This window comes from Oncorhynchus kisutch, linkage group LG5 (assembly GCF_002021735.2).
Source record: "Oncorhynchus kisutch isolate 150728-3 linkage group LG5, Okis_V2, whole genome shotgun sequence".
Taxonomy (NCBI): Eukaryota; Metazoa; Chordata; class Actinopteri; order Salmoniformes; family Salmonidae; genus Oncorhynchus; species Oncorhynchus kisutch.
Window position 1 is genome coordinate 68076206 of NC_034178.2, and position 18156 is coordinate 68094361.

General features: G+C 47.1%; 1 protein-coding gene across 3 annotated transcripts in view; it reads right to left on the reverse strand.

Moving 5' to 3' along the window:
- The window catches only part of LOC109891453 (integrin alpha-7), an 80234-nt gene that overhangs the window by 10985 nt on the left and 51093 nt on the right, over positions 1 to 18156 (reverse strand). For all 3 annotated transcript variants that reach the window (XM_031825715.1, XM_031825714.1, XM_031825716.1), the window contains exons 13-19: positions 13144 to 13327; positions 10464 to 10618; positions 10115 to 10192; positions 9759 to 9861; positions 4156 to 4374; positions 3799 to 3915; positions 1171 to 1284 (exon numbers count right to left, since the gene is read on the reverse strand). In XM_031825715.1, the coding sequence (XP_031681575.1) occupies positions 1171 to 1284; positions 3799 to 3915; positions 4156 to 4374; positions 9759 to 9861; positions 10115 to 10192; positions 10464 to 10618; positions 13144 to 13327 (970 nt within the window). The remainder of the gene's footprint in view (positions 1 to 1170; positions 1285 to 3798; positions 3916 to 4155; positions 4375 to 9758; positions 9862 to 10114; positions 10193 to 10463; positions 10619 to 13143; positions 13328 to 18156) is intronic.

An 18156-nucleotide genomic window follows, 5' to 3' on the forward strand; every position in this document is an offset into this window, starting at 1 on the left:
TTGTTGAGGGGTAGTGTTGTTGTTGAGGGGTAGTGTTGTTGAGGGATAGTGTTGTTGAGGGGTAGTGTTGTTGAGGGGTAGTGTTGTTGAGGGGTAGTGTTGTTGAGGCATAGTGTTGTTGAGGGGTAGTGTTGTTGAGGGGTAGTGTTGTTGAGGGGTAGTGTTGTTTGAGGGGTAGTGTTGTTGAGGGGTAGTGTTGTTGAGGGGTAGTGTTGTTGAGGGGTAGTGTTGTTGAGGGGTAGTGTTATGTTTGTTCTTTGATGAATGCTGAAACCAGGTGCGCCTGGTTTCAGCATTCATCAAAGAACAAACATAACAACACTACCCCACGCATTACTACTTTTAATAACCAGATGCTTCATCTAGCAAAGTACATCACTTGTGTAGCCATACCACCACAAGTTCTGCATAGCACATTGCATTATGGGAACAGTAGGCTAAGTTAAAAAACACAATACGTGAGTGCAGGTTTTAACTATCTATAAACTATAAGCTAAAAAAAAGCACTTGTTTTTTCCTACTAGCACTGACCTTGCTGAGGGGAAATGTTCTTGCTTACGTCTGTGGTATGTTGATGTCTCACCAATTATTTTAAGATAAAAATGCTATCTGTAAGCTATTTGAAGCTAAAAAAAGGCACTTGTTTTTTCCTACTAGCACTGACTTTGATGATAAGTAGTTTTGGAGGGAAAATGTACTTGCTATGATTGGGATGTGTCATCTCAGCTAGCTATGTTAAAATGAATACACTACTACTGTAAGTCGCTCTGGATAACAGTGTCTGCTAAATTACTAGAATAGAAATGTAACGTTTGTTTGTTTTACCTTCAGGGACGTGCTGTTACACCACGTGTTGTGTTGGGTGAATTGCATCGTGGGAACAGTAGTCTTTGTTATTACCACATAATAATATAATGTGATAGGTGATGTGGTGTTTTACCTTCAGGGAGGTGCTGTTACACCACGCGTTGTGTGGGGTGAATTGCATCGTGGGAACAGTAGTTTTTGTTATTACCACATAATAATATAATGTGATAAGTGATGTGGTGTTTTACCGTCAGGGAGGTGCTGTTACACCACGCGTTGTGTGGGGTGAATTGCATCGTGGGAACAGTAGTCTTTGTTATTACCACATAATAACATAATGTGATAGGTGATGTGGTGTTTTACCTCCAGAAAGGTGCTGTTCCAAAGGCGTCCCTGGATCTTGAGGACAGCAGAGTCAGAGAAGCTGTGGAGAGGACACTGGAACAGCACACAGCGCGCTGAACCCAGCAGACAGTCCTACACACACACAGAGGGTTGGGAAGACCATCGATGAGAATAGCAGAGTTGGTATTCAAGCGGTGTAGCTAACTACTGGAACTACACGCTACTATTTTACCATGTAGCTGTGTAGCTAACTACTGGAACTACACGCTACTATTTTACCATGTAGGTGTGTAGCTAACTACTGGAACTACATGCTACTATTTTACCATTTAGCTGTGTAGCTAACTACTGGAACTACACGCTACTATTTTACCATGTAGCTGTGTATCTAACTACTGGAACTACACGCTACTATTTTACCATGTAGCTGTGAAGCTAACTACTGGAACTACACGCTATTATTTTACCATGTAGCGGTGTAGATCAGACCTGCCTATTTCTCATTTCTGTTTATGTGATTAATAGGATAAATTACACATTCTGACTCCAAATTGATCTATTCTTACGATTTGTAGTCTATGATGTTTCAGATTTAGATATGATAATATATCACAAAGTAGCTTTAGTTCAGTAAACTGTATTATCTTAAGTGTGGATTCCATATAGAACCCTCAGTGGAAAGGGTTATTCATGGAACTCAAAAGGGTTCTACCTAGAACCAAAAAGCATTCTTCAAAGGGTTATGCTATGGGGACAACCAAATAACCCTTTTAGTTCTAGATAGCACCTTTTTTCTGAGAGTGTACACATACTGTGGCAAGAAGAAGAAGAACCCTTTGGAATTACCTGGATTTCTGCATAAATGGATCATCAAATCTTCATCTAAGTCACAACAAATGACAAACATAGTGTGCTTAAAATAATAACACACAAATTATTGTATGTTTGTCTATATTGAATACATCATTTAAACATTCACAGTGTAGGTTGTAAAAAGTATGTGAACCCCTAGGCTAATGTCTTCTCCAAAAGATAACTGGAGTCAAAATCAGCTAATCTGCAGGCCAATCAACGAGACGAGAATGGAGATGTTGGTTAGATCTGCCCTGTCCAATAAAAAACACAAAAAAAATGTGCTATTTGCTATTCACAAGAAGCCTTGCCTGATGTGAACCATGCCTCAAACAAAAGAGATCGCAGAAGACCTAAGATTAAGAATTGTTGACTTGCATAAAGCTGGAAAGGGCTACAAAAGTATCTCTAAAAGCCTTGATGTTCATCAGTCCACAGTAAGACAAATTGTCTATAAATGGAGAAAGCTCAGCACTGTTGCTACTCTCCCTAGGAGTGGACGTCCTGCAAAGATGACTGCAAGAGCACAGCGCAGAATGCTCAATGAGGTTAAGAAGAATCTTAGAGTGTCAGCTAAAGACATACAGAAATCTCTGGAACATGTTAACATCTCTGTTGACGAGTCTGCTATACGTAAAAACACTCAACCAGAATGGTGTTCATGGGAGGGCACCACCGAAGAAGCCACAAAAAACATTGCTGCACGTCTGAAGTTTGCAAAAGTGCACCTGGATGTTTCACAGCCCTACTGGAAAAATATTTTGTGGATAGATTAAACTACAGTTTAAAGGCACAGCACACCAACATCAAAACCTCATCCCAACTGCAAAGTATGGTGGAGAGAGCATCATGGTTTGCGGCTGCTTTGCTGCCCCAGGGCCTGGACATCATCAAGTTTATCAAGACATTTTGCAGGAGAATGTTAGGCTTTCTGTCCACCAATTGAAGCTCAACAGTAGTTGGGTGATGCAACAAGACAACGACCCAAAACACAGAAGTAAAGCATCAACAGAATGGCTTCAACAGAAGAAAATACGCCTTCTGGAGTCCTGACCTCAACCTGATTGAGATACTGTGGCATGACCTGAAGAGAGCAGTTCACACCAGACATCCCAAGAATATTGCTGAACTGAAACAGTTTTGTAAAGAGGAATGGTCCAAAATTCCTCCTGACTGTTGTACACGTCTGATCCGCATCAACAGTAAATGTTTGGTTGAAGTTATTGCTGCCAAAGGAGGATCAACCAGTTATGAAATCCAAGGATTCACATACTTTTCCCACCCTGCACTGTGAATGTCTACACGTTGTGTTCAATAAAGACATGAAAAACATATAATTTCTGTGTGTTATTAGTTTTAAGCAGACTGTGTTTGTCTATTGTTGTGACTTAGATGAAGATCACATCAAATTTTATGACCAATTTATGCAGAAATCCAGGTACAGGTATTTCCAAAAGGTTCACATACTTCTTCTTGCCACTGTAGCTTTAGTGTAGCTTAACGTCTTCCAGTGTGAAGTAACTGGTAAGTTGATAAACTATATTTTCAGAGTAGCTTCCCCAAAAATGGTTACAACCCCATTGTAATCCCTCTTGTTCCCTGTCCCCCTGCACCTCTCTGATTCAGAGGGGTTGGGTTAAATGCGGAAGACACATTTCAGTTGAAGGCATTCAGTTGTACATCTGACTAGGTATCCCCCTTTCCCTGTCCCTCTCTTTCTCTGACATCTCTCTCCCTCTCTCTTTCTGTCCCTCCCTCACTCTCACTTTGTCCCTCCCTCACTCTCTCTCTCACCAGTTTGAGTGACTTGCGTCTCTCTGAGGCAGCCACAGCAGGCGTAGTCCTACCCAGACTGCCCTTGGTCATCACATGTCCCTCCTCTTCTGGGTTGGAACGCCCCTTCCTCCTGGCCTGCTCACAGGGACATGAAGCAGAGGACAACACACATTACATCACGTATATCAAATATACCTATATATTTTTTTTTACATCTCATGAAACCACAACAATACTTTTAGGCAAACAATATGATTATGCTTTAGCTCATGAGTGTGAGGAGGTGTAACCCTTTTTGTCCAATGGGGTTATTTATGGACAATATTTGACTCCATTTATGGAACCCCTTATGGCTCAAGACCACTAAAATCCTACCTTCAGGCCTGCTGCCTGTGGCTGGTCGTCAGAAGGAGAACTGTGGGAGAACTTGCGTGGGTTGAGGGAGGTGTGGGGGGTACAGGGTGTTTTTGGATGGCCATGGAAGTGGAGAGCAGTGGGGTACAGGAGCCACTTCCCATTGGACAGCTCGTGAGGCCACATGATGTTGAGGAAGGCGGAGCCTAGAGTCTGCAGGGACGGCCCGGTGTTGGTCACCTGATCAAAACATGAAGGGGTGAATAGTTAACTGAATGAAAAAAAGCACACCAAAAACACACCAAAATATGAATATATTGCTCTCTTCACAACACTGCATAGCTTTTTATCTTGTATCTTCCAAGGTCCACAGCCATAGAAATATATCCCTGTGCTACATTATCAATCAATCAATCGAATGTATTTATAATGCCCTTTTAACATCAGTGGACGTCACAAAGTGCTATGGTTTAATACCTGTTGTATTCGGTGCATGTGACAAATAAACATTTATTTGATTCGATTTTTAGAAACATGGTGGCTAGGAATAAACTCCCTAGAAAGGCCAGAACCTAGGAAGAAACCTAGAGAGGAACCAGGCTCTGAGGGCTGGCCAGTCCTCTTCTGTCTGTGCTAGGTGGAGATTATAACAGTACATGGCCAAGATGTTCAAATGTTCATAGATGACCAGCAGGGTCAAATAATAATAATCACAGTGGTTGTAGAGGGTGCAACAGGTCAGCACCTCAGGAGTAAATGTCAGTTGGATTTTCATAGCCAGTGACTTTCTGTGCAACAGGGTTTTTTTGATGGATTACTGGGAGATTCGATATAGACTGATAGTTTTTTACATTTTCTGGGTCAAGGTTTGGCTTTTTCAAGAGAGGCTTTATTACTGCCACTTTTAGTGAGTTTGGTACACATCCGGTGGATAGGGAGACATTTATTATGTTCAACATAGGAGGGCCAAGCACAGGAAGCAGCCCTTTCAGTAGTTTACTTGGAATAGGGTCCAGGATGCAGCTTGAAGGTTTTGAGGCCATGAATATTTTCATGAATGTGTAAAGATATAGAGAATTAAAAAACTTGAGTGTCTCCATTGATCCTACTGTAGATCCTGGAAGTGTTGTGCAGACTCAGAACAACCAAGCTTTAGAGAAATATGCACAATCAAAGAGTAATCCGTAATTTGCCTTCTAATGATCATGACCTTTTCATCGAAGAAGTTCATGAATTCATCACTGATGAGGTGAAAGCCATCCTCTCTTGGGGAATGCTGTTTTTTAGTTAGCTTTGCGACAGTATCAAAAATACATTTAGGATTGTTCTTATTCTCCTCAATTAGGTTGGAAAAATAGCCTGATCGAGCAGCAGGGAGGGCTCTTCATTGTTGCAAGGTATGTCTTTCCAAGCTAGGCGGAAGACTTTCAGTTTGGTGGAGCGCCATTTCCTTTCCAATTTTCTGGAAGCTTGCTTCAGGGCTCGGGTATTTTCTGTAAGCTTGCTTCAGGGCTCGGGTATTTTCTGTAAGCTTGCTTCAGGGCTCGGGTATTTTCTGTAAGCTTGCTTCAGGGCTCGGGTATTTTCTGGAAGCTTGCTTCAGGGCTCAGGTATTTTCTGTAAGCTTGCTTCAGAGCTCAGGTATTTTCTGGAAGCTTGCTTCAGGGCTCAGGTATTTTCTGGAAGCTTGCTTCAGGGCTCGGGTATTTTCTGGAAGCTTGCTTCAGGGCTCGGGTATTTTCTGGAAGCTTGCTTCAGGGCTCAGGTATTTTCTGGAAGCTTGCTTCAGGGCTCAGGTATTTTCTGGAAGCTTGCTTCAGGGCTCGGGTATTTTCTGTATACCAGGGAGCTAGTTTCTTGTGACAAATGTTTTTTGTTTTTAGCAGTGCGACTGCATCTAGGGTATTATGCAAGGTTAAATTCAGTTCCTCAGTGAGATGGTTAACCAATTTTTGTCATCTGACGTCCTTGGGTAGGTGGAGCGAGTCTGGAATTTATAGCACGACTTTTGTGATCCTTGGTTGGGGTCTGAGCAAATTATTTCTTGTGATTGCAAACGTAATAAAATGGTGGTCCGATAGTCCAGGATTATGAGGAAAAACATTGAGGTCCACAATATTTATTCCACAGGATGAATCTATGTCCAGGGTATGACTTGTGGCAGTGAGTAGGACATGTTTGACAAAACCCACTGAGTCGATGATGACTCCGAAAGTCTTTTTCCATGTGAATATTAAAGTCACAAAAAATGTGAATATTATCTGCCATGACTACAAGTGTCACACCCTGGTCTTAGTATTTTGTGTTTTCTTTCTTTATTTGGTCAGGCCAGGGTGTGACATGGGTTTATTTTGTGTTGTGTTTATATATGGGGGTTTTTCGTAGGTTTTGGGATTGTGGCTTAGTGGGGTTTTCTAGCATAGTCTATGGTTGCCTGAGGCGGTTCTCAATCAGAGGCAGGTGATTTTCGTTGTCTCTGATTGGGAACCATATTTAGGCAGCCATATTCTTTGAGTGTTTGGTGGGTGATTGTTCCTGTCTCTGTGTTAGTTTGCACCAGTTTAGGCTGTTTCGGTTTTTACGTTACGTTTATTGTTTTTGTATTTATCGTGTTTCTTTCATTTAAGATGTATCGAATTAACCACGCTGTATTTTGGTCCGACTCTCTTTCACCCAAAGAAAACTGTAACAGAATCACCCACCACAACAGGACCAAGTGGCGTGGTGACAGGCAGCGGCAGCAGGAGCAACAAAGTTCGGAATATACGACTTGGGAGGAAATAGACAGGTGGTCGGTCGACCCAGAGAGAGTGCCGGTGCCCGCCTGGGATTCGCTGGAGCAGTGCGAAAAGGGTTATAGAAGAATGGAGTTGAAGAGACAAGCACGGCGGCGCAGAAGGAAGCCCGAGAGTCAGCCCCAAAAATTTATTGGGGGGGGCTCAGGGAGAGTGTGGCAGAGTCAGGGTTCAGACCTGAGTCAACTCCCCCTGTTTATGTTGAGGAGCAGCGATCACAGGACTTCTGGACGTGGGAGGAGATATTGGACAGAAAAGGACCCTGGACACAGCCTGGAGAATTTCGCCGTCCCAAGGAAGAACTGGAGGCTGCAAAAGCGGAGAGGCGCTGGTATGAGGAGGCAGCACGGCGACGCGGATGGAAGCCCGAGAGTCAGCCCCAAAAATGTATTGGGGGGGGGGCTCAGGGAGAGTGTGGCAGAGTCAGGGTTCAGACCTGAGCCAACTCCCCCTGTTTATCGGGAGGAGCAAGGAGGAGACCAGAACCAGAGCCGGTGTTGGAGGTGAGTGAAGCAGAGACTGTGAAGGAGTTAATGGGGAAAGTGGAGGAGAGAGTTATGAGGGAGTTGCTAGTTTGGTGCTTTAGGTACGATATTCGCCCGACGGAGCGTGTCGGGGATTTGATGGCACCTGGGTCAGCGCTCCATACTCGTCCTGAGGTGCGTGTTAGTCGGCTGGTGAAGATTGTACCAGCCTCACGCACCAGGCCTCCTGTGCACCTCCCTAGCCTTGCATGTCCTGTGCCAGTCCTGCTCTCAGGCTCTCCAGTACGCCTTCACGGTCCGGTCCATCCTGTGCCACCTCCACACACCAGTCCTACGGTGGCAGCTCCCCGCACCAGGCTTCCTGTACGTGTTCTCGGCCCAGTACCACCAGTGCCAGCACCACGCACCAGGCCTTCAGTGCACCTCGCCTGTTCAGCGCTGCCAGAGCCTTCCTCCTCTCCAGTGCTGCCGGAGTCTCCCGCCTGTTTAGCGCTGTCAGAGCCTTCCTCCTCTCCAGCGCTGCCGGAGTCTCCCGCCTGTTTAGTGCTGTCAGAGCCTTCCTCCTCTCCAGCGCTGCCGGAGTCTCCCGCCTGTTTAGCGCTGCCAGAGCCTTCCTCCTCTCCAGCGCTGCCGGAGTCTCCTGCCTGTTCAGCGCAGCCAGAGCCGCCAGTCTGCATGGAGCAGCCAGAGCTGCCAGTCTGCATGGAGCAGCCAGAGCTGCCAGTCTGCATGGAGCAGCCAGAGCTGCCAGTCTGCATGGAGCAGCCAGAACAGCCAGTCTGCATGCGCAGTTAGAGCTGCTAGTCTGCATGGAGCAGCCAGAGCTTCCAGTCTTCATGGTGCAGCCAGAGCTGTCAGTCTGCATGGAGCAGCTAGAGCCGCCAGTCAGCCAGGATCCGCCAGTCAGCCAGGATCTTCCAGATCCGCCAGTCAGCCAGGATCCGCCAGTCAGCCATGATCTTCCAGATCCGCCAGTCAGCCAGGATCCGCCAGTCAGCCAGGATCTTCCAGATCCGCCAGTCAGCCAGGATCCGCCAATCAGCCAGGATCTGCCAGAACCACCAGCTAGCCAGGATCTGCCAGAGCCAACTACCTGCCTGAGCTTCCTCTCAGTACTGAGCTTCCCCTCAGTGCTGAGCTTCCCCTCAGTGCTGAGCTTCCCCTCAGTGCTGAGCTTCCCCTCAGTGCTGAGCTACCCCTCAGTCCCGAGCTACCCCTCAGTCCCGAGCTACCCCTCAGTCCCGAGCTTCCCCTCAGTCCCAAGCTTCCCCTCAGTCCCGAGCTTCCCCTCAGTCCCGAGCTACCTCAGTCCTGAGCTGCCCCTCAGTCCAGTGGGGTCCTTGGTGAGGGTTATTAGGCCTAGGTCGGCGGCGAGGGTCGCTAATTTAAGGACGCGTTACAAGGGGACTAAGACTTGGTTGGAGTAGGGTCCACGTCTCGAGCCGGAGCCGCCACCGTGGACAGACGCCCACCCGGACCCTCCCCTAGGGGTTTAGGTGTGCGGCCGGGAGTCCGCACCTTGGGGGGGGGGGGGTTCTGTCATGCCCTGGTCTTAGTATTTTATGTTTTCTTTATTTATTTGGTCAGGCCAGGGTGTGAAATGGGTTTATTTTGTGTTGTGTTTATATATGGTTTTTTTTCGTAGGTTTTGGGATTGTGGCTTAGTGGGGTTTTCTAGCATAGTCTATGGTTGCCTGAGGCGGTTCTCAATCAGAGGCAGGAGATTCTCGTTGTCTCTGATTGGGAACCATATTTAGGCAGCCATATTCTTTGAGTGTTTGGTGGGTGATTGTTCCTGTCTCTGTGTTAGTTTGCACCAGTTTAGGCTGTTTCGGTTTTCACGTTACGTTTATTGTTTTTGTATTGTTCGTGTTTTTTCGTTTATTAAAGATGTATCGAATGAACCACGCTGCATTTTGGTCCGACTCTCTTTCACCCGAAGAAAACCGTAACAACAAGGTCCGATAGGAATTCAGGGAACTCAGTGAGGAACGCAGTATATGGCCCAGGAGGCCTGTAAACAGTAGCTATAAAAAGTGATTGAGTAAACTGACTAGAAGCTCAAAAGACAAACGTGAGGGATATGGTCACTAGTGTAACCAGGAGGAGAGGCCTCAGTGAGGGATCTAACATTAAGTAGCCCTACTTTGAGACGTGAGGTATCTAGCTGGTCTGTCATAATAATATAATTTAGACAGTAGATCTAGCTGATCTGTCTTTAATATATTATATTACTATTTCAATAATGACAGGAATGAAGGAGGTCTAATTCCAGTGAGATTGTTTAAGTGAACACCGCCATTATCATGCTACATCGACTTTTGATTAGTCTCCTCTTCCTCACCGTAAACTCAAACTCCACAGCACTCCCCACATCGTCCAGGGTCTCCATGGCACTCTCCCCCTTTACGGCCCCACTGAAGAACAGCTGGTGTGGTCTGGCCAGCCTGAAACAACACAGAGACAGACAGGCGGATAGGGTCAGTGGACAGCTGGACAGAGCCTGGGAGCCTTATGGTACTACTGTTAACTGTTTGCATGTTCCTCAGAACTCCCTGAAAACAGTAGCAACTGTCACTATCCTGGGTATCAGTCCTAAATATCAGTCAATGTGTATTGACCTACTGACTCACTGTACCGAATGTGGCCTCCGGGGGCAAAATTAGTTTGACACACCAATGACATGAGGGTGTGACTTACACACTGACCGCCAGGGGGAGCTCTATGATGATTTTAGCCACGGCTGTGACTGTGGCCAGGTCTCGCTGTTCACTGATGCTGAGGAGGAGACAACATACACACATCATATTGCAATCTGGAAAAAAAGATCTATCTTCATTAATGACTATTTCAATTTGAATACATATATTGAAAGTAGCAATTCCCTTCCATGTGCAGCTGCATTTCTCTAGTACCAAGTAAAGTCATCCACCTTGTGAATTGCCATGATATGAAAATATCCTGTTTTTTTATTTTTTTTACAGTATGACAAACCCAAGATACATTAAATAGACCAACTATGAAAATGAGTTGCCCAGCCAGGACTTACGTAGCCAACAGGAGGTTGACAGTGAGTTCCGTGGTCTCTATGGTGATAGCAGACGTGCTGAGGATGATGTAGAATTTCAGTATAGCATCTCTCTTCAGGGGGTTTCCCAGCTCGCACTCCGCCTGAGACCCGTTCTGATTGGCCTGGCACACCACCTACACACAAGGAAACAGGAAACACAGAATTATTATACTGCTAATGTAACAAAGCAAAGTTGCCCTAAGGTTTTCCTGACCACATCACCAACATAGCTTTTTCTGGCTCTAAGCATAATATGTCAGCCCTGTCCAGAATCGATTCCTACCTCCTAGACCCTGTTGGAGATCTGAGAGGAATGCAAAAGTTTATTGGGAATACCTGTTGTCCACTGAAGCAAGAGTAGGAAAGGATGTCCGGCAGAGTTAAGATCAGAGTTAAGTTCAGGGTTAAGATCAGGATTAAGATCCGGGTTAAGATCAGGGTTAAGATCAGGGTTAAGATCAGGATTAAGATCAGGGTTAAGATCAGAGTTAAGATCAGGGTTAAGATAAGGGTTAAGATCAGGGTTAAGATCAGAGTTAAGATCAGGGTTAAGATCAGGGTTAAGATCAGGGTTAAGATCAGGATTAAGATCAGGGTTAAGATCAGGGTTAAGATCAGGGTTAAGTCCAAATTCCAATTCAATTCTAGAAATCACTCATGAAGTGAATAATTTACATTGAATTAAATTAGAGTTTTAAAAATCTTCAAGTTATGGAATTGGAATTGAATTGGAAATAGACTGCTTAGACTTTTTAAAATTAGAATTTAATTGTAATTGTAATATTCAATATTTAATGACCATAGTATAAATATTGAATGACCATAGTATAAAACATTTACTGTAGGATTTGTTTTGCATCATATCAACCTGTATTCCTATATTTCCAGTACAGCTAGGCTGTCGGAATAATGACATGATCAGCCTTAAAGCCTGAGAGAATTTCATTCTAATTGGGATTTGTGGAATTGTTGAGGATAATATTGAATTGGGAATTGCATTCTTGAATTTACCTAACATTGGAATTCCAAGGAATTAAAGTATCTCTAAAGTATCTCTAAAATTCAAAGACTACACTGGATTTTTAATAGAAAATAAATGGAATTTACACAGAGAGAGAATTGAATTAAAATGGAATTTGTGGAATTGACCACAACCCTGGTTAGGATTAAGGCTAGAATTAGGTGTGTGTACCTGTTGTTCCCTGAAGCAGGAGTAGGACAGCGTTTCTGACAGGGTTAGGGTTTAGGCTAGGGTTAGAGTTAGGTGTGAATACCTGATGTCCCCTGAAGCCATAATAGGACAGGTAGTGTGAAATGAATTTCTTGCAAACTCCAAACCCAACAATGCAGTAATCAAAATCAATGCAGTACTAAAAAGAACATAAAGTAGAATGTACTGATGTAGAGGTCCTGGGTGGCAGAGAGCTCGGACATGCGATCGAGGGCGGTGCTGTTGCCATACCAAGCAGTGATGCAGCCAGTCAAGATGCTCTCAATGGTGCAGCTGTAGAACTTTTTGAGAATTTGAGGGCCCATGCCAAACCTTTTCAACCTCCTGGGGTGGGGGGGGGGGAGGTGCTGTCACGCCTTCTTTGCAATTGTGAGCATGTGAACCAAGTCCTTAGTGATGTGGACACAGAGGAACTTGAGGCTCTTGACCCGCTCCACTGCAGCCCTGTTGATATGGATGGGCTTGTTTCTTTTAGTCCACAATCAGCTCCTTGGTCTTGCTGACGTTGAGGGAGAGGTTGTTGTCCCGGCACCACACTGCCAGGTCTCTTGGTGCCCAGCCACCCTCATATCATTATGGTGTTGGAGTCGTGCGTGGCCACTCAGTCATGGGTGAACAGGGGGTACAAGAGGGGACTAAGCACACACCCCTGGGGAACCCCCGTATTGAGGGTTAGCGTGGCGGAGGTGATGTTGCCTACCCTCACCACCTGGGGGCTGGCCCGTCAGGAAGTCCAGGATCCAGTCGCAGAGGGAGGTGTTCAGTCCCAGGGTCCTAAGCTTGGTGACGAGTTTGTAGGGGACAATGGTGTTGAATGCTGAGCTGTAGTCAATGAAGAGCATTCCAACAGTGTGGAGTGCAATTGAGATTGCATTGTCTATGGATCTGTTCGGGTGGTATGCAAATTGGAGTGGGTTTAGGGTGTATGGGATGATGGAGGTGATGTGTACCATGACCAGCCTTTCAAAGCACTTTGATTAAAAATGTGAGTGCTGCAGGGTGGTAGTCATTGTGGCATGAAGCCTTAGAGTTCTTGTGAAGGTGATTGTAGTCACCTTTCACGCAGTCGAATTATCAAATTGTTTTCAAATACCGCTGAAATTCTGGTGTTTCTATGTAAAATGGTTTTGTTATATTTCAGTCTTCTGTGATGTATAGTAAAGTGTAATATTGGGATACAAACTTAAAAATGAATACATTTCATCCCTATATCTGACAGGTCTTCTTTTTATAAGACCATAACCATGTGTGTGAGGTGTATACGTTTGTTTCAAAGTAGATATTTTTAAGACTGCCAAGAAACACTCTGTGTGACTCTGATTTAGCCCACTGTAGCAAAATGTTTAAGATGTGGGGATGCAGCCTGGGACAAGGAGAGGTAGAAAATTACTGTGAATATGTGTGTGTGTGTGTGTTTGGTGTGTGTACCTGTTGTCCCCTGAAGCCAGAGTAGGACAGGGTGTCTGGCAGGGTCACCAGTAGCTGGGCAGCATGGGCATCATCTCCATCCTCCTCTGGGGACAGAGGGTCTGAGGGCATGTTGGTGACGGTCACCTCCAACACCACAGATCTCTGGTCAGACAGAGAAAACACCGCCACCTCTTCATCATCCCTGCAATGAAGGGATTAAAAAGGAGATAGAAAAGAGGAATAGAGAAAGTGGTTAGACATAGGATCTCTGGTCAGACAGAGAGAACACCGCCACCTCCTCACCATCTCCGGAATGAGAGGGGCATGAGGCGGCAGGTAGCCTTGTAAATAAGAATTTGTTCTATAATTGCCTAATTAAATGATAAATACAAAATGAGGAAATAGAAAAGAAGTGGCTAGATATGAAGTGTGGCCCACCAGGGGGTTTGATCTAAATGTTTACACAGATCAGACACAAGTGTGATACCTCAATTTCAAGGGTGTTTATCTAAAACAATAAAGAAAAAGAACCAGGTCTCCTCCATGAGACGTCTTCTGGGCTCTGGGGAATGCTGTCTCCTCTGGGGTAAAACACAGAGCCCCTTGGTTCTACCGGACTGTACGGATGTCTATCCGATAGCAACCTGGGCTCTGGGGAATGCTGTCTCCTCTGGGGTAAAACACAGAGCCCCTTGGTTCTACCGGACTGTACGGATGTCTATCCGATAGCAACCTGGGCTCTGGGGAATGCTGTCTCCTCTGGGGTAAAACACAGAGCCCCTTGGTTCTACCGGACTGTACGGATGTCTATCCGATAGCAACCTGGGCTCTGGGGAATGCTGTCTCCTCTGGGGTAAAACACAGAGCCCCTTGGTTCTACCGGACTGTACGGATGTCTATCCGATAGCAACCTGGGCTCTGGGGAATGCTGTCTCCTCTGGGGTAAAACACAGAGCCCCTTGGTTCTACCGGACTGTACGGATGTCTATCCGATAGCAACCTGGGCTCTGGGGAATGCTGTCTCCTCTGGGGTAAAACACAGAGCCCCTTGGTGCTACCGGACTGTACGGATGTCTATCCGATAGCAACCTGGGCTCTGGGGAATGCTGTCTCCTCTGGGGTAAAACACAGAGCCCCTTGGTTCTACCGGACTGTACGGATGTCTATCCGATAGCAACCTGGGCTCTGGGGAATGCTGTCTCCTCTGGGGTAAAACACAGAGCCCCTTGGTTCTACCGGACTGTACGGATGTCTATCCGATAGCAACCTGGGCTCTGGGGAATGCTGTCTCCTCTGGGGTAAAACACAGAGCCCCTTGGTTCTACCGGACTGTACGGATGTCTATCCGATAGCAACCTGGGCTCTGGGGAATGCTGTCTCCTCTGGGGTAAAACACAGAGCCCCTTGGTTCTACCGGACTGTACGGATGTCTATCCGATAGCAACCTGGGCTCTGGGGAATGCTGTCTCCTCTGGGGTAAAACACAGAGCCCCTTGGTTCTACCGGACTGTACGGATGTCTATCCGATAGCAACCTGGGCTCTGGGGAATGCTGTCTCCTCTGGTGTAAAACACAGAGCCCCTTGGTTCTACCGGACTGTACGGATGTCTATCCGATAGCAACCTGGGCTCTGGGGAATGCTGTCTCCTCTGGGGTAAAACACAGAGCCCCTTGGTTCTACCGGACTGTACGGATGTCTATCCGATAGCAACCTGGGCTCTGGGGAATGCTGTCTCCTCTGGGGTAAAACACAGAGCCCCTTGGTTCTACCGGACTGTACGGATGTCTATCCGATAGCAACCTGGGCTCTGGGGAATGCTGTCTCCTCTGGGGTAAAACACAGAGCCCCTTGGTTCTACCGGACTGTACGGATGTCTATCCGATAGCAACCTGGGCTCTGGGGAATGCTGTCTCCTCTGGGGTAAAACACAGAGCCCCTTGGTTCTACCGGACTGTACGGATGTCTATCCGATAGCAACCTGGGCTCTGGGGAATGCTGTCTCCTCTGGGGTAAAACACAGAGCCCCTTGGTTCTACCGGACTGTACGGATGTCTATCCGATAGCAACCTGGGCTCTGGGGAATGCTGTCTCCTCTGGGGTAAAACACAGAGCCCCTTGGTTCTACCGGACTGTACGGATGTCTGTCTATCCGATAGCAACCTGGGCTCTGGGGAATGCTGTCTCCTCTGGGGTAAAACACAGAGCCCCTTGGTTCTACCGGACTGTACGGATGTCTATCCGATAGCAACCTGGGCTCTGGGGAATGCTGTCTCCTCTGGGGTAAAACACAGAGCCCCTTGGTTCTACCGGACTGTACGGATGTCTATCCGATAGCAACCTGGGCTCTGGGGAATGCTGTCTCCTCTGGGGTAAAACACAGAGCCCCTTGGTTCTACCGGACTGTACGGATGTCTATCCGATAGCAACCTGGGCTCTGGGGAATGCTGCCTCCTCTGGGGTAAAACACAGAGCCCCTTGGTTCTACCGGACTGTACGGATGTCTATCCGATAGCAACCTGGGCTCTGGGGAATGCTGTCTCCTCTGGGGTAAAACACAGAGCCCCTTGGTTCTACCGGACTGTACGGATGTCTATCCGATAGCAACCTGGGCTCTGGGGAATGCTGTCTCCTCTGGGGTAAAACACAGAGCCCCTTGGTTCTACCGGACTGTACGGATGTCTATCCGATAGCAACCTCTCCAATGTGCTGCCCTGCTGGTAGTTGTATGGGCCCTGTACGGCTGTTGAGCAATCAGCTCCTTGATTACTCGCCAGCCACAATCAGCCCCATTTAGTCCTGTCCGGAGGACCCGTCGAGACCTGGAACGTTCAGTAGAGGAAGCCACCGCCCGTGATGTAGACTACGTCTGTCACCCGGCCTCGACGAGTCTCCCCCTGGTGGCTTGTCCATGGTACACCACACATTCCCCTTAGCCCTGTCGGGAGGGGGGCGGTTGTCAGTACGATGAATGTCTCCCTTCTCGATAGGGCATTCCTGTTCCCATGCTTTGCCGCTGAACTGTACACAACAGAAACATAGAAGCAATGATGGGACAAGAACCACCTGGTGACACAATCGTTGGTGAACTTCCCCTGCCATTCAGACCACGGAAGCATGGTCTGTGATCAGGCTGAAGAGGCCAAACAGGCACTTCACTGCTAGACACGCTTTCTCGACAATCGAGTACTTATTTTCTCTGTGTATCAGCTTCCAGCTTATTTTCATGATGAGGTGTTCCTCCCCATTGTGTACCTGGGACAGGACAGCCCCTAGTCCCGCATCGCAGGCATCCGTCTGCACCAGCCTCGGTACCTGGAAATCGGGCATCATCAGAATCAGATGGGAGCACAGGGCTTCCTTCAGGTGCTTGAATGTCACTTCGGCCTCATCCAACCACCACTGTTTTCGGAGGGGGACCCTGGTCAGATCGTTAATGGGGGAGACTATAGCCGCAAAGTTGGGGATAAACCGACTATAATATTCCGCCTCCCCCAGGAAGGACATGACTATCCCACCAGTCACAAACAAACTGATGTCGTTCACCCCCCTGAAGTAATTGCAGAAAAGCAGACTACCTTCCGGTTTGGGCACCGTCACGATGGGGCTGCCCCATGTGCTGTGGGACTCCTTGATGACTCCCATCCTCAGCATAGCCTCCACCTCCTGCTTCACAGCCTTCCTTCTGGCTTCTGGATCCAGTATGGCCTCTTTCGTACCGTTTCTCCGGGCCAGGTGCAGACGTGGTGTTCAATGAGGGTCGTTCGGCCCGGTTTCTCTGAAAACACAGAGGTGTTCCGATCGATGAAAACCCGGAGGGTTTGTTTCTGGGCCGGTATAAGGTCCTTATTGCTCAGGATCACCACTAGTCAATGTCCCAGGTTTTGACCACAACATGGCCAAAGCTGTCCTCACGTGCCACATCTTCAATAGGTTCACATGGTAAATCTATTGGGGTTTCCCTGGCTGCCCTACAAAGTAATTTACAGGTCCCAGCTTCTCTGTCACCTCGTACAGCCCGTGCCATGTTGCCAGGAACTTACTTTCTGTGGTGGGGATTAAAACTAGCACCATGTCACCCATCTGGAACTCTCGGGCTGGATCTCCCAATTGTAGACCTTGGCTTGAGTGCGCTGGGCCTTCACCATATGTTTCCTTACCACTGGCCATATGGCTGTCATCCACTCCCTCATCATCACTACGTGTTCCACCACACTGTGAAAAGGGTTCAGCTGGGCTTCCCACACCTCCTTGGCGAGATCCAGTAGGCCACAAGGCTGTAAAGGAGTTCAAAAGGGGAAAACCCAGGGGAATCCTGGGGCACTTCTCGGATCGAGAACATCAGGTGGGGTAGTAGGTGCTCCCAGCTCTTCCCGTTCTGCTAAATGACCTTCCGCAGCATTTGTTTGAGTGTCTTGTTGAAGCATTTGACTAGCCCATATGTCTGCGGGTGAAAGACAGAGATCCAGAGATCCAGAGAGCACACAATTCTTTCAGTAGTTGGGACATGATCTCGATACCTTCGTTAGTCAGGATCTCGTTTGTGATGCCCACCCGGCTGAAAAGGTGGAACAGCTCCCAGGTGATTTCCTTGGGGACCTCCGCCTGTAGGGGAATGGCCAGGATGTACCGGTGTCCTCTGGACGTTTTTACTAGGGGATCCATTATATCCATGGTGATGCATTGAAACGGCACTCCGATGATCAGTAGGGGAACCAGTGGGTTCCGGGAAGTGTGCTTTTGGGGCTGTGATTTGACACTCCGGGTAGCTGTGGCAATAGTATTTTTCTTTATTTTGACCATTCTTTACATTGTAGAAGAATAGTGAAGAGATTGAGATTCTTCAAAGTAGCCACCCTTTGATGACAGTTTGGCACACGCTTGGCATTCTCTCAACCAGCTTCACCTGGAATACTTTTCCAACAGTCTTGAAGGAGTTCCCATTTATGCTGAGAACTTGTTGGCTGCTTTCCTTCACTCTGCAGTCCAACTCATCCCAAACAGTCTCAATTGGGTTGAGGTTGAGTGATTGT